Source organism: Nyctereutes procyonoides, unplaced genomic scaffold, assembly GCF_905146905.1.
Source record: "Nyctereutes procyonoides isolate TBG_1078 unplaced genomic scaffold, NYPRO_anot_genome, whole genome shotgun sequence".
NCBI classification, from domain to species: Eukaryota; Metazoa; Chordata; class Mammalia; order Carnivora; family Canidae; genus Nyctereutes; species Nyctereutes procyonoides.
In genome coordinates this window covers 41,786,802-41,807,669 of record NW_026575020.1, presented here as the reverse complement: position 1 = coordinate 41,807,669, position 20,868 = coordinate 41,786,802, and the positions used below count along the sequence as shown (strand labels likewise).

At 39.1% G+C, this 20,868-nt stretch overlaps 1 protein-coding gene across 6 annotated transcripts in view; it reads left to right on the top strand.

Moving 5' to 3' along the window:
- Positions 1–20,868, top strand: part of RABGAP1 (RAB GTPase activating protein 1) — a 169,333-nt gene that overhangs the window by 127,232 nt on the left and 21,233 nt on the right. For all 6 annotated transcript variants that reach the window (XR_008663674.1, XR_008663675.1, XM_055319488.1 and 3 more), the window contains 6 exons: positions 1,619–1,732; positions 5,368–5,442; positions 8,712–8,837; positions 9,512–9,655; positions 11,622–11,663; positions 11,897–12,025. Coding sequence is in view for 4 of the 6 variants with exons in the window: in XM_055319488.1 (XP_055175463.1) it covers positions 1,619–1,732; positions 5,368–5,442; positions 8,712–8,837; positions 9,512–9,655; positions 11,622–11,663; positions 11,897–12,025 (630 nt within the window). In the remaining 2 variants the exon portion in view is untranslated. The remainder of the gene's footprint in view (positions 1–1,618; positions 1,733–5,367; positions 5,443–8,711; positions 8,838–9,511; positions 9,656–11,621; positions 11,664–11,896; positions 12,026–20,868) is intronic.

Sequence of the window (20,868 nt, the reverse complement as noted above, 5' to 3'; positions counted from 1 at the left end):
TTTGAATACAATAATTTTAAAGTTTTGATGAAGTCCAATTTACCCTCTTTTTCTTTTGTGATTCCTGACTCATAGGAACCCCTGTAGATAGCTCTGCAGATCTCTTTCTGTTCAGGGTTTCTTCTCCAGTACTCTGACCTACTAACTCTGGCTACCTTGCCCTTTCCCTCTTTTGTTCTTTCCTCCCCACCTCAGTTCTGTTTCAGTTGCCTCTCCATGTGCTGTATACAGCCTGGAAGCTGCCACCAGACAATAACTACTGTAGTCTTAGGTCTTACTTTGGATCTTGTCCTGTTAGCAGGGAGCACCATTGTTTTGAGTTACCTTAACTTTAAATTAATAACATATTAAAAACTAGTAGTATGCCAGTAAAGCTCTTTGGGAAGCAGTTTGCAGTGTCTCTGAAAGTTCAAATAGTTTACTTGTTTAAAAAGAGCACAAGCTTTAAAGTTAGTTCACAGGGAGTTTAGGGGCTCATAGTGTACAAACTTGTAACTAGTAGTAAAGAAACTATAGAGATGTGATGCACAGTATAATGAGTATATTATGTAATATATTAAATATGGCTACAATAGCAGTTCTGTTACAGTATATAAATCAGTAACACTGTATGCCTTAAATTTATACAACATTATGTGTCAAGTTTATTCAATAAAAATTTAGAAATTTAAAGTTAGTTCACATCCCACAATTGTAAAATACTTATGGCCCTGGGAACATGATTACCCAAAAGACTGGAGAAATTACTGAACAACGGAAGAATATCACTTTGATTTTTTTCATCTTGAAACAGGAGTATTGGGCTCTTAGATGGTGTGCTGAATATGATGTAGTCTCACCAAAGACCATCAAGTCCATTGTTTTATGAAGACAATGCATTGTTAAAATAGAAGGTCATGTTTCTGTGCTCCAGTTCTTTAGCATGTGATCAAATGAAATTTAACAAGGGGAATTTATTACAAATACCTGGTTGCTTGCTTTGTTGTATAAAGGATTGCTGTGGTGTTATTGATATTTGTTTAGTTTTCTCCATTAGCAAAAGGAGAGGATGTTTTCCTGTAGCCTATTTGAATCCCTTGACATTTGGTGGTCTAGTTTCGTATTGAGTAGATTGCTGAGTGCATTTTTATGCCATTTGTGCTTAGGATAAACTCCAATTAAGGGACTTCTCTTTTCCTTTTGAGAACCTGGCACATGGGCATCATGCCAAAGGATCATTTAAAGCAGCAATTTTTATACCTGATTTTTGCTAATGGGAGCACTTTACCTCTTTTGAGATTAGTTTGAATATTTTCCTATGGGAAATCCATTTTGATTACCACATTTTCCCTCTTGCAATAGAAAGGTCACCAGCTGCACTTCTTGCAACAGAGATGGAATATACATGAGGTATATACAGTAAGCAGGTTCCTTTTCTTCCATGTTTTTTTCCCTTAATATTTGATTTTGCTTTTGCTCAAACAGTTGGCCCCTGAAGGTGAAATAACTCTTGGCATGCACATGTGTATGTATGTCCCTGCAGCATTTTAAAGCCTGTAAATGAGAAGACCTTGCTGTATAAACTTACACAGATACGTACATGATTAATTACTAAATCCCTTTCCTAATGTTTCCACAGGAGTCTCCCCAGGACAGTGCTATTACTCGGGATATTAACCGGACATTCCCAGCTCATGACTATTTTAAGGACACAGGAGGAGATGGACAAGATTCCTTATATAAAATATGCAAGGTATTTCACATCAAAAAAAAATTTGTTTTGAATGGTTATTCTGGTGCTTTTGAAATTACACAAAAGGTAACTACAAAGTGTAATTTGTATTTGATAATTGAGAAAGCAAAAAAGGAGGCACCTGGGTGGTTCAGGCCGTTGAACGTCTGAGCATTGGGCTCCCTGCTCAGCACGGAGTCTGCATCTCTCTTTCCTTTTGACTTTACCCCCTGCTCATGCTGTCTCTCTCCCTCTCTTTTAATAAATAAAAAAATCTTTAAAAAGCTAAAAGTGAAAAAGGAGAGAGTAGACTCTCTGAAATTGTGATTGTACCTTTAATTTTATGCTCATAATAAACAGGAAATCAACTAGACTTAAAATGGTAAGGTTTCTTTTACTTTTTTAATCAGAACTTTCAGATGACAGTCCCCTGGCTCTACATTTACTATTTTTTTTTAGGGAGGAGGGGCAGAGAGAGAGAAAGACTCTTCAGGAGGCTTCACGCCCAGCACAGAGGCCAACTGAACTGTGAAGTTCTCAAGGGCAGAAGTCACTTCTATATGTTAATATATGTGGTGCTTGGCATATCGTAGGTGCTCATTAAATGTTGATGAACTAATGAAATGCCTTTTAGTCCCCATATTTCATTACAACTGCCATGAATTTTTTTTAAAGATTTATTTATTTATTTATGAATGACAGAGAGAGAAAGAGGCAGAGACACAGGCAGAGGGAGAAGCAGGCTCCATGCCGGGAGCCCGACGTGGGACCCGATCCCGGGACCCCAGGATCGCACCCTGGGCCAAAGGCAGGCGCTAAACCGCTGAGCCACCCAGGGATCCCCCATGAATTTTATACCTAAATGTGTCCAAGTGTGTCGTGTACTTTCACATCTGTATGTATTCCTTCAAGTTTTTCCATGAGCCTGAAAAAAAAGCTACCCTACATTTTCTACCTATAGAAATTCAGTACATTTCATCCTGGTACATAATTAAGTCCTGTGCTGAGTAATTTACATGAATGAGCTGAGAATAATACATCATGTCTATGATATAAATACTATGATTATTCTCATCTTACAAATAAGTATAACTAATGAGCCTAAGATCCAGACCTAGACATTAGCATTTGTGGAATTTCAGCCCAGCTCTAACTCTGAAGTTCTTTCTTGAACAATCAACTGTTAATTGATAACTTCACAAACATTGTCAGACTGCTTTCCACAGAGCTCTATTGGCATGTATTACTACTAGTTTTTAACACAGTCTTAACAAAATTATTAACACCACTTAGTGTTTATTGATTTGACAGATGCCTTATTGTATTAAATAGATAATTTCTAAAGCCCTCTGCATATCTTGTCTTTGAAAAAGTATATGTGTTTTCTGTGTATAGCCCTCTTATTAGATAAGCTTCAATGAAATGGGGGATTTAAATGAGATTATGTTAAAATCTACCCTCATTTATGAAAACAGGATTATTTTACATATTTATATATTTATATTTTTAAAAGCTGTAGTTTCACCAAAAGCTAATGACAGACCTCTTGCATATATTAACTTAATTGTGATCTAATAAGCATTAGCATCACATTTTGCTAAATGATCTTTATTCTGAACACACTTATTCTGAATGTTTTCTCCTGCGATGAAGAAGCATGGCACAAAAAATAAGTGGAAAATAAAGGGAATTTCATCAGAAACAAACTTGTCAGACAGGGAATAGCATCTTGAATATGTAGAATTTCCCTTTCCACCACAGTTTACATGAGAACTGGAAATAGTACTCATAAAAACAAGACTCTGGAAAACAACTAAAGTACCAAAAAAAGTAAACCACAAGGAATGTTAGATGTCAATATTCTGTTAAAGATGATGTTGAGAAGAAATGGGTAATAATCATCTGCCTCCAAGAAAAATACAAAATAAGAATCCAAAGGAACCCCACAAATGGTTTCAGAGTAATCCCTCTTATCAGAAAAGTTATTACTGGCATTGTAGAAAGAATTGTGTTTTTGTGTCTTTGCCAAGAGATTTTTTTCCCAGAAAGAAAAATGAATAATGTTAACAGTGTTTAGTGAGAGCCTGCTGTAGGACTGTCTAGGTTGAAGGTTTGAGGTCATGGCTAGGTCGGATAGGGCATCATCCTGGCCCCTAAGAAGCTCACAGTGCAGTAGAGAAGATGGACATTTAAAATATCAGAAAGGGAGACAGAACATAAAGACTCCTAACTCTGGGAAACAAACTAGGGGTGGTGGAAGGGGAGGAGGGCGGGGGGTGGGGGTGAATGGGTGACGGGCACTGAGGGGGGCACTTGACGGGATGAGCACTGGGTGTTATTCTGTATGTTGGTAAATTGAACACCAATAAAAAATAAATGTATTAATATATATATATATATATATATATATATCATCTACCAAAAGGCCTTCCCAGACCACCTCATCTAAAGCAAGTGTCATTCTGTTTATTCATCTAATAGCACACATTATCAACAATTATTTACTTTATTGTATCTTTCCTTTCTTAAAATTGCAAACTTTATGAGAGTATTTTGCCAAATTAATTCTCTGATGTACCCACAACACCTGGCACAATGTCTATTACATGGCAGGTAGAGTAACAAATATTTGCTAAATAAATTAATTGTCAAAGTTGAAAAAAAAATAAAATGCAACATGGTGCGTGCTGTAAATACTATCCTTGTGTAGCAAGTACCATCAGTACAGAGAAGAGAGGGAATCCTGGGGGAATGAAGTGTTTAGATAGAGCTTGAAGGGGAGAAAACATGAGCCAAGACAGTTACAGCAACCTTTTTTTTTTTTTTTAAGATTTTATTTATTTATTCATAGAGACACACGGGGCGAGGGTGGGGGGAGAGAGAGAGAGAGGCAGAGGGAGAAGCAGGCCCCATGCAGGGTGCCCGATGTGGGACTGGATCCTGGGTCTCCAGGGTCACACCCCAGGCTGCAGGCGGCACTAAACCGCTGCGCCACCGGGGCTGCCCAGCAACCGTTTTTTAATGCCAAAGTGGTCCTTGCTTACTTTTTTTACTCTTGGGCTACAGGAAGTAGCATGGTGGCAGTTCTGTTTATTAAAGAAAACATTGAAAAGAGGCACCTGGGTGGCTCAGTTGGTTAAGTGTCTGCTTAGGTCATGATCCCGGTGTCTTGAGATCAGTCTCCCTCCTCAGTGGGAAAGTCTACCTTTTCCATTTCCAACTCCTCCTCCCCCACCCTGCTCCTGCTCTCTCTCTCTCTCTTTCTAATTCTCTCAAATAAAATCTTAAAAATTTATTTTAAAGGGCAGCCCGCCCGGGTGGCTCAGCGGTTTAGTGCCACCTTCTGGAGGGCCTGATCCTGGAGACCTGGGATCAAGTCCCACATCAGCCTCCCTGCATGGAGCCTGCTTCTCCCTCTGCCTGTGTCTCTGCCTCTCTCTCTGTGTGTCTCTCATGAATAAATAAATAAAATCTTTTAAAAAAAATTCTTTCAAAAAGGAAAAATTGCAAAGAAATATTTGTATCCTTCATTGACCATCAAAATACCATAGTAGAGTGTGAATATCTTCCAGGTTCCTATGTTCAAGGTCCTATAGGGTAACTGGCCCATGAGTAAACCATATTCATTTATACCTCCTGTGTTTTTCTTTTTCCAGGCATATTCTGTGTATGATGAAGAGATTGGCTATTGCCAGGGCCAGTCATTTCTTGCTGCTGTTCTGCTTCTCCATGTGAGTATTAGGTCTCCGTTACAACTTTCACATGACCTGCCTCAGTTTATACTAGCCTTAGTCTTGAGCATGATTTTATATTGGATTTGACCAGACTCTAGTGCATGAGTTTCGACTCCTCTATCTGGAAACCTTTTCCTTAATTTAATATCATCATGGAAGAGAAGCATAGTTAGAATAAATGACAATGTTAAACACTAGCACAAGAGTAGACCTCATTATTATTGCTAAAATGATTGGATAGTCTTGGTTGAACCGTTAGGAACATTTTATAAAGTAGCCACCATCATTACTATTTTCTTGGGGATCTGTGTATTAGAGGTGGGAAGGAAGCAGAGAAGTTGGCTTTGTTTACAAGTGCCATTCTATTCATTTATTTATTCAGCAAAGACCTTTACCATCCAGCTTATTGATACTCTTTAAAATCCACAGCAGAACTGAGAAATCATTAAAGTGGAATACCCATAAACTCTTCCTCTGTTTTACCAATTAATACTGTACCATACTGTTTGCTCTGTCTGCATCTCTCACTTTTCCTCTTATTTTTACACACATTTTATTTTTTACTGAAAAAAACAGTTTTTGAAATTAGTTTTGGAAAATCAGTAGCAAACATCAGAACACTTCATTCGTAAATACTTGAGCATGTATCTCCTAAGGATATAACCATAATACAGCAATCATATCCAAGAAATTCCACACCAATTCAGTAATGCCTTATACAGAATCCACATTTGATTTTCCCCAATTGTTTACTCAGTAAAGTCCTTTGTAGCTTTTTTTTTTCCTAACCAAGCTCAGTGAAGATTCAAGCAATGTATTTGGTGTGATTTCTCTTTATTTTTTTTTTCTATCTAAACTCCCCCAGCCTTTGCCTTTGTTGTGCTTTACACCATTGAGAGTTTTGAAAAATTCAAGCAAATTGTCTTATAAAATATTCCACATTCTTGATTTGTCTGATCATTTCCTCAGGATTAAAATTAAAACGTTTGGCAAAAACACCACACAGGTGATGTTAGCAGAGAGTTTGTGGGCACCTCCATCTTTAGCACAGTAGGTTCTTTGTGGATATAGAGCTAGCAGAGCTGACTAAGCTGTAGGCAGAAAGTAACACAAGTATGTCATTATTATCTCAGTGGCGACATGAAGACATAGTAAAAAGTTTGATGCAAGATTATAGCAAAGGAACTTTATTTATATCACAGGCTTCTCTGGGGAGGTAGCCTTTAAGGTGAATACTGAAGAATGAGAAGGGATATCCATTCTCTTTTGTACATCTGTATCATTTAACTTTTTTAAGCTAACATTATTATGAAAATCAGAAAACTGTTTTAAAAGCCAGAGTGGGGAGTACAGCACTCCCAGCAAAGGGAATAGTACAACCTATAGAAGCCTATGGAATGGGGAAAATTTGGCCTATGGAAGAAGCTGGAAGCAGTGCTGTGTGACTGGAGCATTGTCTGTGGATGGGGGTTGGGTGGGGGTGGGGGATGGGAAGGGAGCTGGAGAGGCTGCTCAAGGAGTTTAGATTTTGTTTCTCTAAGTACCAGGAACCTTTTGAAGAGTTGTAAGCCATTTTGTTATCAGTTGTAATACAAGTAAAACCAAAACCACTTTGTATCTTCTTACTGTGAGAACCTAGGTTATTGATATTAGTATGCCTGTAAAAATATTATATGATATTAATTAAAAGGTCATGGTTTTTTCCTCAGCTTTATTGAGGTATAATTGTGTGTGCACATATATATGGTGTATGATTTGTTGAATTGATCTGCTGTATGTTGTGAAATGATTACCACAGTCAAGCTAACATCCATCAAGAGGTCAAGTTTTAAAATTTTGTTGTTTTAGTAAGACTTTATATCTCAAAGGCTCTCAGGCTTGTGTGGTTTGTCTTTGTTCTCAACTTCAGTCCAAGAACATTTGTCCCCATTTAGGTATCACAACTCCTTTTAAAATAGGTTTCCCAAACAAATCTGACTTGGGTTTGAACTCTGTTGCTCCTTGTGTTAAGATAAATGCTTGTTTCAAATGAAAAGCATATATGCTACCTGATATCAGAAATGTCAGGGGTGCCTGGGTGGCTCAGTTGGTTAAGCTCAGGCTATGATCCAGGGTCCTGGGATCAAGCCCTACATCAGGCTCCCTGCTCAGTGGGGACTCTGCTTCTCCTTCCCCCCTGCTCATGCATCTCTCTCTCTTTCTCTCTCTCTCTCAATCTCAATCTCAAATAAAGTCTTAAAAAAAAAAAAAGAAAGAAAAAAGAAAAAAAGAAATGCCACTCTGGGGCAGACCCAAATGTCCCTAACATATGGAAGGAATTATGAAACTGCCTTCAGTGATAGAGACCTCTGAGATCTGGTCCTTTGCTCCAGTGCCCTTACCTGCCCAAAATAATTAGCTGTGCTTATCTCATTTATTACTTAATATGATTTATTCTTTATTCTCAGTGATTTCTGTGCTCAGCCCACCTCCATCCCCTTGTTCCACAGAAGCCCGCCCACCTTCTTGACATTTTGAAGGCTTGCTACAGTCACACCAAGCCTTAAATAACATTTCCAGTACTTTTTTTCTATTTTGAAAATTAGACATTTTGCCAAGGTCTCAGGGATATATTTTTCCACAAAGCTATGGAAGACGTAGGTATTATTATAAATGGGTAACATCTGTAAATAGAAGTAAAGTGGGATATTTTAAGTATCACCATAAATATTACATAGTACTTTGAACTATAAACCTTAGAATATTTAAGGTTCTGCTGTAACTGGCTGTGTTTGTAACAACAATGAGGAAGAAAGACATTTTTACTAGAAAAAGTAGCAGCTAAGGGGGTAAAATTATTTAATAAAGATGTCAGGATTTGAGAAAGATGAAACCTATACTCCTATATCAGTCTGTTGCTACTCAGCTCAGATCTGGTCCTGCAAAAAGCCTATTCTTGGTTCCCTCAGGCGTACTCAGGCTTTCTTGTTCTTATATCCCCACTGATTTTTCTACCTAATTTGTATGGTAAATATGAATTCTGCCTAACTCATAATTATTGTATACAGGCTGTATGGGAAACTTCTTGAGGATAGGAACAGTATCTGACACAGAATAGATATCATTAATGTCTCCCGGTTCAGTCAATGAATGTCATAAAACACAACTACTATTACTACATATTGCTAAATTTCCTATTTAGATAGGAGTAGAAGGATGAATTTAACATACTGAGAAAACTTCTGTATATGTTTTGTAATGCCCGCCTCATTCTCTATCTGTTACAGATGCCCGAAGAACAGGCATTCAGTGTTCTGGTCAAGATCATGTTTGACTATGGTCTCAGGGAACTTTTCAAGCAAAACTTTGAAGATTTACATTGCAAATTTTACCAGTTGGAGCGCCTCATGCAGGTAAAAAGAGAAACCAGCCTTGCACTTGCCACTAAGAGTGCAACTCTAGGGAGAACCAGGTTGATGAACCTGGTGCCAAGGAGCAGTGGTGATTGCCTTAGCCATCCAGGGTTAAGGACTGGTTTGATGTTTTTCATTTCTCACTCTGTGGTGACGATTCCAAGATTAATAAGGTGTGAACCCCAGTGGGTGTGAGCTAGTTTTTCAATCTCATAAATGCCCAAAAGATCAGATGACTTTGTAGGGGCCTTTAACCCAGCAAACTAAGTCAAGAAATGTCTGCCAAGGCTCTAAAGCTGACTGGTTTGGAATACCATAATAAAAGTGAAACAAACAAAAAAAGTGAAACAAACTTTCCCAAACATTTCATAACTTGGAAAGAAAAACTATCATTCCAAACATTTGTCACCATCCAGGGGATTCCTCTTTAGAAGTAGTTTGTGGACTGGAAAAGGGAGCCAAATGTCAGTTGTTTTTTTTTTTAATTTTTTTTATTTATTTATTTTTCAAATGTCAGTTTAATACTTGATAATAAGTATTCTTAGTACGTTAGAGGTTTTTAGGAAAACACAAATATGTGACTTTTTTGGCCTATTCCTGGCAGATTTATGAGCCTCCCAAGTGGGAGTTGAACAGCATGTATGTGCCCTAAACTAATTAGCTTGCTATTTCAGGAATACATCCCTGACCTGTACAACCACTTCCTGGATATAAGCCTTGAAGCACACATGTATGCCTCCCAGTGGTTTCTTACACTTTTCACTGCAAAATTTCCTCTCTACATGGTGTTCCATATCATTGACCTGCTTTTATGTGAGGTATGTATCAGAGGCCACAGCACTTTGGCTTTTATTTGCAGTATCCTCCTGTGTCAGCTCCATTAAAATAGAATTTCTTCTTGCTTAATTTGATTTTTGTGCTCAAAAATCCAGATTTAAGTAACTCTTCTTGGGCTAAAGCTAAGGCTATAGCTTAGCTTCAACATTTTGTTGAAGGTGCTCTCTGCTAACAAACAAAAAACCCACTATTACACGTTTATATTACTATTAATCTAGATTTGGCTGCATTTATTGGAGAAACCCAAAATAACATTGACTGAGTAACATAGAGGTTAATTTCTCTCTCCTATGAAAGAAGCCAGAAGGTTGGCAGTAACCTGCCTAACCCTAGAGGGTCGGGAACAGGGGAGAGTGTGTCTCCTCTTTAAAGGAGACTTCCGGGAGGTTCCACCCAAATTTTCATTTATCTTTTATTGGCCAGAACTTAGGCACCTGACCACATCTAGCCACAAAGGAGAGATTTTTTTATTTTATTTTTTTAAAGATTTTATTTATTTATTCATGAGAAACAGAGAGAGAGAGAGAGAGAGAAGAGACAGGCAGAGGGAGAAGCAGGCTCCATGCAGGGAGCCCCCTATGTGGGACTCAGTCCTAGGACTCCAGGATCATGCCCTGAGCCCAAGGCAGGCACTAAACCACTGAGCTACCCAGGTGTCCCAAGGAGAGGTTTTTTTTAAAGCTGAGTAAGAATTGGGAAAAATCGGAGGGTATGTTACTATAACAAAAAAAGATATTAGAGTACATAACAGTCTTTGCCACAGCACAGTTTTGGGGTATATGTGTTTAAGAAAAAAATAATTTCAAAAATAATAAATGTTTATTGTAGAAACTGGAAAACACAAGCAAAAAGATTTTAAAATACTTCTAATCTCACTCTAGAAAGTAACTCAGCATTTTAATATATATTCTTTCAGCCTTTTTTTGTGTTTATGTACATACATTATTTCTGTACAGAATAGCTTTCTTCATATGGAGTATTATGTAATAATGTATATTGAGGTTTTGTAAATATATATTTTAAAATAGAATTCTGCTATTATGCTATTTGATAACCTCTTTTCATTTCATATGCTTGAACACTTATAGACACACATCTGTACTATCCTTCTTTTTGTTTAATTATGCTATTTCCAAGGCACACCAAAATCCATTAAAGCATTTGTACCTTCTACCCAGCTTGAAACATTGTAAGAAACACTGTTACCAAATACACTATTACTCTTCCCTGCTGTCAGGTATCTCATTCTTGCAATATACCATAGTTTATGTAACCAATTCCTAGTCTCCAACCTGTAAGTTTTATAGTTTCTCAGTATTATAAACATTTGTTTTAAGTAGTTACCATGGGCCTAGTGGCATGCTAAGTGATTTAAATGAACTTGTCAATTAATGAGCTCAGAAAACTCTTGGGAGAGTATTAGTTCTAGAAACCAAGGTCCAAGAACTTAATTTAGTAGCTCTTTGTGCCTCCCCTTATCTTTCCTTTGCCTGCAGCACCTCTGGAATGGTTAGCTGAAGAAAGTGGATTGGAGGGAGCCCTGAGCAAGTTCTTTCTGAGATAGAGGGCTCTTAGACTGCTATATGTGGAGTGGAGGTAGCACATGATGAGGGGAAAGGCCATCTGCAATTATTCTCTGAAAGATCACAATGTTATGGTTCTGAAGCTTGGGTTGGGAAGCATAGAATACTTTGGAAAAGTGTTCTTTCTTGTTAAATGTGAGAATAGCTAAAAAAAGTTCAGAAGAATGGGAGATTGGGTCTATTTTAAGTTGTTTTTCAGTAGCAGGCCTGTATTAATTATTATTTTCTAAGATGTTTTCAAGATATTCCATTTCTTTACTTAGTTATTTTTTATACTTTCTCTAAAATTGTGGGACATTTTGGGGACAGCTGACTAGGTCATATCTAAACACTGAAAATATTCTTTTTGTGTTTTCTCTTTTAGGGAATAAGTGTTATATTTAATGTCGCCCTTGGATTATTAAAGGTACACATTTATTTGTAAATCGAGTGACAGCCCCTGTCCAGCACTCAGAGTATTTAGTCTTGATCTCATACTAAGCAGCCACCACTTGATAGCCCTGGCCCTGGTAATGGCTCAGGCAGTGGCTAAGCAGTACCTCTTGCATATTGTAAAGGTGCTGGTGTTATAAAATGCTTCTTGTGGATCTTCATGGTAAAGAACTCTTTCTATACATGGTTGTGTTTTCTTTTTTCAAGACTTCTAAGGATGACTTGCTGTTGACAGACTTTGAAGGTGCCTTGAAATTCTTCAGGGTTCAGCTTCCTAAGAGATACCGCTCAGAAGAAAATGCGAAAAAATTAATGGAATTAGCTTGCAGCATGAAGGTAAAATGATATTTGCATTAATTTATATTCTTTTGTTTAGTTCATGTCTCACCATTCCTGATCAAACTATGAACATTTATAATACATTTTAATAATGATGATGATGATTTTTGTATCATATAATTTATTTTCCCACTATTTTCTTACATATTATATATCCTGTGCATTAGATCTCATTGCCTCCCCCAGCCTTTGGACTCTGGGGAAGGGATTCTGCTCATTTCAAAGACCCAGCAAAACACAAAGAAGCTTCTAGAGTCATATAGCAAAGTAGTGGCAGGACTCTGGTTTCATGATCTGTGTTGTCTTTTAACTTTCAATATTTGTGGTCATGGTCAGAAATTCCCTAACATGAAACTAATAACTAATGAAGGAAACTCATTTTTATCATTTTCAGTGGCATTTATGGTGTGTTTAATTATATAAGGTCAGAAAATGTAACATCTCCTTTTATTCATATTGTAAGACGAGCAGGAAAAACTTCATTATCTACCAGCCAGAGCACAGACTTGAAAGATCTGAATTCAAAATTACTTTACCTATTTAAGGTACAGTTTCCTCACATGTAAAATAATAGTGGACTTCTGGTTCTGGTTAGATGTCAGACTTAGCTAACTCAGGCTGCCCTCTTGAAACACTTGGAGGTAGGAGATGCCTGGATGAACTTGAAATAAAAAAGAGAGGGGATCCTTGGGTGGCTCAGCAGTTTAGTGCTTGCCTTTGGCCCAGGGCATGATGCTGGAGTTCCTGGATCAAGTCCCACATCGGGCTCCCTGCATGGAGCCTGCTTCTCCCTCTGCCTGTGCCTCTGCCTCTCTCTCTCTTTCTGTATCTCTCATGAATAAATAAATAAAATCTTTAAAAAATAAATAAATAAATAAAAAAGAGAAATCCCAGGTACCTGAATCACAGTAGTTCAGCTAGTGTGCGGGAAGTGGTAAAGCAGCATCCCACGGGAATATGGAACCCTTGGTGTAGGTACTCATGAACACATAGAATCTAATTTTGGGCCTTTGGGAGGCAGTGAAACCCAGAATCACTACATAAAGTTAGGACCTTGGAATACTGCCCTCTTTGTGGAAGGTGGGAAGTACTAAAACCGCCTACCTATTAAACCTGAGAAACAATAAAATTTCCTAATACAAATTAAATCAAGGATTTGAAAAAGAAATAGAGCCTCTAGTTAGTGAAATAATTATTAAAGTTATTGTTCAACTTAAAACGTTACATACCTCACAAGCACTATAAATAACATTTAATGATATTTTCCCATGTGCCAGGTACTGTGGTTAAGTACTTTCATGTGTGAGGATTAACTACACTGTGTACAGTGTTTACCATGATGCCTGGTAATTAGTAAGGGTTCAATAAATGATGGCTCTTACTCTGGTCATTCCCTCTCTGGTTTTTCAAGCAGATATCAAATGAACACTTGTCAGAAACATTTCACAGATGGTGGGTTTGTACAGAGAGCAAAGTACAGGTGAGCTCGGAGGTTCTCTTGAGTCACTCCACCTCAGTCTAGTTCATAGAACAGGAAGCCTCTTAGTTGCTGTTGATTTCTTCCCTTCCAAAACCTCCTTTCTCAGTGTCCCATCTTAAGTTCCTGGAACCTGGTTGCTCAGGTCAAAACCTTTGCTTACTATTGATGCCTTTTCTCTTTCACGCCATCCCAGCCCTGTTTTCACAGTATACCCTGAATCTGATTGCTTTTGCCCCTTCTCACTAACACAGTAATATAACCATCACTGTCACTTGTCTTCTGGAATGTTGCAGTAGACTCCTTACTTCCTGTTTCCATAGTGGTTTTTTTTTTTCTTTGCTTTGCTTTTCTTTGATTTATTCACTTGGGAGAGAGAGCAGGGGAGAGACAGAGGGAAAAGGAGATAAGCAGACTCCAAGGACGTTGAGTTTGATCCCTGATGTCATGACCTAAGCTGAAACCAGGAGTCGGATGCTCAACGGACTGAGCCACCCAGACACCCCAGTGGGTTTTTTTTGATCCCATCTCTCTCACTTAAAACTGATGATGGCTTCTTAGAATAAAACTCAAAGAGTTTTTGCCCTGACCTGCAAGGTCTATGTGACCTTAGACCATGTCTCTGATTTCACCTCCTCCTACTTTTCCCAACTTCCACTTCAGACAACTTGGCCTTCTTACTGTTTTCAAACTTGCTGAGCATGTTCACTCTGCACTGGTCTTTCCACCCATCATGTTCTTCTCATGTCCATGTGGCATCACCATCAACTCATTGAATGTTAAGCTCAGATATTATGCCATCAGAGAGACCTTTTCTGATTATTTTGTCTAACAGCTCCCTCAGTGCTTTACACCTTGATCTCTTTACCCTGTTTTATTTTCCTCATATCACTTATTGTTATTTAACATTATTTTAAATGCTTATTTGATTATTGTATGCCTGCGCTCTCCCCAACTAATCCTGCAGCAGAGGGGACTCAATCTCATTTACTGCCAGATCCCCAGCATAAGAACAGGATTCAACATATAAAAAATAGTTGAATGAGTGAATAAATGAATATGCTGCTGAGTTTCTACCAAGTGTTATCTCACGAAGAAGAGTTAGAGAGTTAACATGGCTTTGGGCAAGGCTTAAAATATCTTCTAGCCAATGGTTTTACCTTTTGGGTTTTCAGTAGCTTGAAACACTTTAATAATATATGGATCCTTTATTTCCATAGTTCAGATTGGAGGTGTCCAATGTCTTTTTTTTTTTTTTTTTGGCCTGTGCTTTCAAGGAGTTAAGGTAGACAAGACTACGTAGCACACATATTTTGTGCTACATAATTCATACTGGCCCTGGAGAACTCTGCATGGCTGGGGTACACTTTGGATGATTCCCCCTACTTGCACATGGCTTTGCATGAGAAAGATAGTAATTTTTCTTAAAATTGATTCACAGTGTGGAAAGCCTATGTATTGACCAGGACATGAGAATGAAATTGTTCTGCTAAAAGGTGAAATATAGTGTAGTTAGTGATGGTTACTTGCACTCTGGTAGGTGCATTAATTCCAAAAACTATTAAGAGAAATATAGGCAATAGTTGAGCCAATTATTGGTAGATAACCTCAGTCACAGTGATGATTTACCAGCTCAAAAATAAGGAAAATCATCATTAGGCTCAATCATGAGCCCAGTATTATGTGGACCGTACGAGGTGGGAGTGCATTACTCCATCAGCAGGAAAGTACAGTCATCTCTGGGTTTGGAGCTCCCTCTAGACATGGAAAAGGGGATTCCTTCTTTGTGAATGGTTTGAAAACTAGCTTTTTAACTTACTGGTGTAGAATTTAGAAAGGAGGAAACATTGGATTTGTAACTCTTTGAAATCACATTCCGTTATTTTTTAATTTCTTAAAAATTGTGGCATGGTTTTCTCAGTTATACCTCCTGACTAGGGTGGGAATTAGGAATACTTTGCCTCAAATGCCAGTTGAGGAAATAGTTACTTACTTTTATGGTTGTGTTTTAACAGTTTTGATGTTGTAATTTCCAGTATTTGTATAGTTTTTATGGATATCTCATTTCTTCCCCACAGTACCCTGTGAGGTATGCAGGGCAAGTCAAGTGTGGCAGCTGAGGCTTATTGAATTCAAGTGGCTTCCCCACCTGGATCTAGCTGGGTAGTGGCTGGAGCTCTAGTGGAATTCAGGTCTTTGACTCCATATTCCCAAGGCTTTTCATGCCATTGCATGGCCTCTTCTCATTGCAGAATTGCAGCAGGAATTAAGTTTGGTGTGGCAATATTTGAAACAGCCACCAGATGGGTGTGTTGCTCAAAAAGGTCTGTTTTCCTCTTTGCCTGAGTGTCTTCCTTTTCTCTATAAATCTTTTCGGTGTCAGTCTTTACTTGCAGTCTTCATTTCTCTATTCTCAGCCCTTTTATTTATCCCCTTCTCGCTCTTGTTCCTTACTTTATTATGGAACTGAAATATTTTATTTATTTTTGAGTCTTAGATCCTCTGCTTTTCTTTTTCTTTTCTTTTCTTTTTTTTTTTTTTTTTTTAAGATTTCATTTATTGGGTAGCCTGGGTGGCTCAGCGGTTTAGCACTGCCTTCCCCGTGATCCTGGAGTCTCAGGATGGAGTCCCATGTTGGGCTCCCTGCATGGAGCCTGCTTATCCCTCTGCCTGTGTCTCTGCCTCTTTTTCTCTCTGTGTGTGTGTCTCTCATGAATACATAAATAAAATATTTAAATATATATATATTTCATTTATTTTTTCATGAGAGACACAGAGAGAGGCAGAGGACATAGGCAGAGGGAGAAGCAGGCTCTGTGCAGGGACCCCGGTGCGGGACTTGATCCCTGGACCCCAGGATCACACCCCAAGCCAAAGGCAAATGCTTAACCGCTGAGCCACCCAGGCATCTCAGATCCTCTGCTCTTAAACTCAAACTTAACAACATATATCAGAACTCACTGAGTTGCTCCCCCTTTATGGGTCACTGTCTTGAAATAGAAAGATTGTTTCCACTTCGGATAGAAGATCTAAAAGGAATTTCACTTTTTTGAAGATTGTATCTCTACACCCAACGTGAGCCTCAAACCCACAACCCCACAATCAAAAGTCCCATGCTCCACCAACTGAGCCAGCTAGGCGCCCCAGGAATTTCACTTTAGATAGATTGTTCCAGGGGATCATGAATGGTCCTAGGAGCTCCAAAACCTTTTCATACTCCTAACTGGGCCATGCATCATGTTTAGAGGGAGAAAATGGGAAAAAATTCATAGGTCTTAAATTTTTTGATTCAAGAAATAAGAGAGCAGCTGGTTTTTTATGTCTACACAGAGATGTTTGAGAATAAGTCACATACGTGGGACACCTGGGTGGCTCAGTGGTTGAGCATATCTGCCTTCAGCTCAGGGCATGATCCTGGAGTTCCCAGATCAAGTTCCGCGTCCAGTTCCCCTCAAGGAGCCTGCTTCTCCCTCTGCCTATGTCACTGCCTCTCTCTTTCTGTGTCTCCCATGAATAAATAAAATCTTAAAAAAAAAAGAAAGTCCTGTATGTAAGGTTAGTTCAGAAGAAGTAGGAGCCATAATAGAGATGGCCAGTGGGTTTCTTAGATTAAACCTGAATGAAAATTTGACCTTTCACTCTGGAATCCTACCTAAAGTGAAATGGATCTTCTGAACTACTGATTGCTTCACTAGAATTTATTTCAAACTTAAAATGAATGTGCAAGACTTCAGACTACCTGTTGAAAAAGATATTACAGAAACCAAATGGCAGGGTCTCCAAATTAATGTAATACTAACCATTTACTATTTGGAGAGAGAGAAAACTCTGGCATTTGGGAATACTTCGCCCTTGGGGAATATTCTTATTCAACAGCTAAAAGCAATATTAGTTGAAGCTTCATTCTCTGCTCAGATCATTTGTTACATTAGTGTCTGTTAGGATTTTAAGCTCTGTGATTGCAGTGGCTTCATCAGTGTTGTTTCATAAGGTGTTCACAGTACCTTGCATAATGTCTGCAACATAGTGACTTAATCCTTACGGTGATAAGGGGAGGTCATTTTACAGATGCTGAAGCTTAGAGAATTGAAGAAGACTCCCAAAAGGTATAAAGTTAGTAAGTGATGGAGCCAGGGTTGGATCCCAGGAATTTCAGACTCTAAAGTCAATGCTTACCATCAGTGTGCCATTCTGTAAATGAGGGATTGAATGGATGGGACAGGGACCACTTGTATTTTTGGTGATGTTCATCTTGTAATGGTGGGTAAGCTCAGTCTCTGCCAGTTTAGCTTACTTGTAGCTAAGTTTAGTCCTTAAGAGTAGACCAGGCTATAGTTTTACTTCTGTGCTTGTTTTCTACCTTTTAGATTGAATTTCATGAGGAAACTTCTAAGTGAGAGTTCTTTTACTCTCCTTTACAAAATTTAGAGTTTTAAATTTTGCTGATTGTCACAAGGGTAGCAGTGCCCTCTACCTTCTTATTTTATTTTAATAAGCTGGTCTCTTTTGGTTCTTATCTGTGTTTGGGTTCTCTGCTACTAATTTGCTGAGTGCAAAAATACTCGGATGGTAGAACTGGAATGCCTAATTCTATTTAGTGATCTTTGAGGGAGTTTGAGCCTGAACTATTTGAAAAAATTAAAGGGGCTCAGAAACTAAATAGAATGTTGATTTGTTTCAAGTGGTTACAAGTACAGGCCTTGGAGTCCCATGGGCCTTGGCTCTCATCCTGGCTCTGCTGTATGATCCAAGATAGCTTAACATGGCAGGGTTGTAGAGAAAAAAGTCAGATGATGCTTTTAAAGTAGCTGATGCAAATGTGAGGGCGATCTGGCTGGAACATCTGTCACCCCACTGATCCCCAGGGTTGATTCGGCTGATCTCGCTGGTTAGGTGGGTGTCCTCTTCCTCCCTCACCGCTCCGTGTGCGTCCCTCCCGAAGCTGCGCACTCAGTGAAGAGGACAATCATCCCCGATAGAGGAGGACCATTCTTTGGGCAAGGGTATAAGAGTAGCTGCGCTCCCCTGCTAGAACCTCCAGACAGGCTCTCAAGGTCCATTTGTAGGAGAACGTAGGGTAGTCAAGCTTCTAAGACTCCAGACAAATCCAAATGAGGCGCTGCACGTGGTAGTCTGCCGTTCTTAAATAAATAAATAAATAAATAAATAAATAAATAAATAAATAAATAAATAAAGTGTGTGTGTGTGTGTGTGTATATATGTATATACATATACATAAAGTAGCTGATGACCACCATCATCATCACCCGTGCTCATTTGGCCTGCCCTATTATGACCCCGTCTGCCCAGACATCTACTTTCCTTAAGTCTGTTCATAGGAATAAACATTTGTAGGTTTTCTTTTTTTTTTTTTTTTTTATTTGTAGGTTTTCTTATGTGCCAAGTACTGCGCTCGGTTTTGAACATGCTACCGAGGTGGATGAGAAACAAGAATCACCCCAGATTTGTGTTTTTGTGCTGCTGTTGCCACCGAACAGACCAGGTTCTTGGCTTTAGACATGTCACTTTTCCTATCTCAGTCTTTTTTTTTTTTTTCCTATCTCAGTCTTGATTCCCCATCAGTAAAATGAGGATCTCAGACAGTTGTTTTGGGGACTAAATAAAATAGAAGGTGTTGAGATACCTTGTTATCTTAAAAGTCCTATGTAAATCTCAGTTTTTATTTTTTTTTTTTAATTTTTATTTATTTATGATAGTCACACAGTGAGAGAGAGAGAGAGGCAGAGACATAGGCAGAGGGAGAAGCAGGCTCCACGCACCGGGAGCCCGACGTGGGATTCGATCCCGGGTCTCCAGGATCGCGCCCTGGGCCAAAGGCAAGCGCCAAACCGCTGCGCCACCCAGGGATCCCTAAATCTCAGTTTTTAAAGTCAATAACTAAAGGAAAAATGGGCTTGTGTCAGATTTCTTTATTTAGCAGTGAAGACTTTGGGGTCAAGATCTCTTCAACCTTGGGGCAGCCCCGGTGGCGCAGCGGTTTAGCGCTGCCTGCAGCCCAGTGAGTGATCCTGGAGACTCTGGATGGAGTCCCACGTCGGGCTCCCTGCATGGAGCCTGCTTCTCCCTCTGCCTGTGTCTCTGCCTCTCTCCCTCTCTCTGTGTCTCTATGAATAAATAGATAAAATCTTTAAAAAAAAAAAAAAACTCTTCAACCTCTTCATACCCACCCAGTCACCTATGCAACATACTTCACCCCTGCCATGGAGAGCTCCTAATAACATTCAACCTCCCACTTTCCCTGGACTTCCTATGACTCCAGCCCAGTGGGGATTCCAATCCTTGCAGCAGTTTCTTAAGCCAAACTTGGAAATCAGCTCCCATTTCCTAGCCACAGCCTATTTCCCGCTCTTCTGTGTTAAATGGACTTGTTTAAATGTCTCACTGCTTGCAGCATGTTTTCAGAGGGTAACTCTGTCTCGGATTCAGGACAAAAATATAGATAGTAATAATAACACATAATAGCCACCCCCTTTATTAAAAAGACCTCATGTTCTGGGCACTCTTCTGAGTTCTTGATATGTTTTATATCATGCGATCCTCTTAACGGTAGTCTTCTTAAGAACTGTTGAAATTTTCTCAGATGAGGAACTTAAGGCTAAGGTGAGGCAGCTCACCTTTGGTGATGGAGTGAGTCAGTGGCAGAACCAGGTCTCAAGCCTGGGTCTGTCCACTTACAAAACCCAAGCTCTCCATGGCAGACTGTCCCACTTCCTCCTACCCAGATTAGTGGCCACTCTCACTTTCTCTACCAGATCAGGTACCAGCTCTCCTGGGGCTGATGGCACATGTTTTAAAAGAGAGCATTATCCAATTTCTGTAACAGGTAAATGATGAGTGACCCAAGAAAGAAGTATTTGGTATTAAATATATACTTCTACCAAAATATCGAACTGGCATGGTCCAAGTCTCTACCTTCTCTCTGATTCAGGGTTTCTTAACTTGGGACTGTGGGTGGCCTTGGAGAGCTCATGAGTCCTCCAAAATGGTAGGCAGAATGCTTTATTGCTGGTGTAGGGTTGGGGCAGAGTTGGCTTCTGTGCCCTTTTGTTTTTTTTTTTTTCAAGATTTTATTTATGTATATATATATGTATGTATGTATATATGTGTATATATATGTATGTATGTATATATGAATGACAGACTGAGTGCACGAGCTGGGTGGGAAGCAGAGGCAGAGGAAGAAACAGACTCCCTACTGAAGCAGGAAGCCTGATGCAGGGCTCAATCCCAGGACCTGAGCCAAAGGCGGACATTTAACTGAGCCACCCAGGTGCCCTGGCTTCTATGCTTTTTTGTAGGGACAGTGTTGTTTATGGGAACCATGGCTTTCATGGGGACTTTC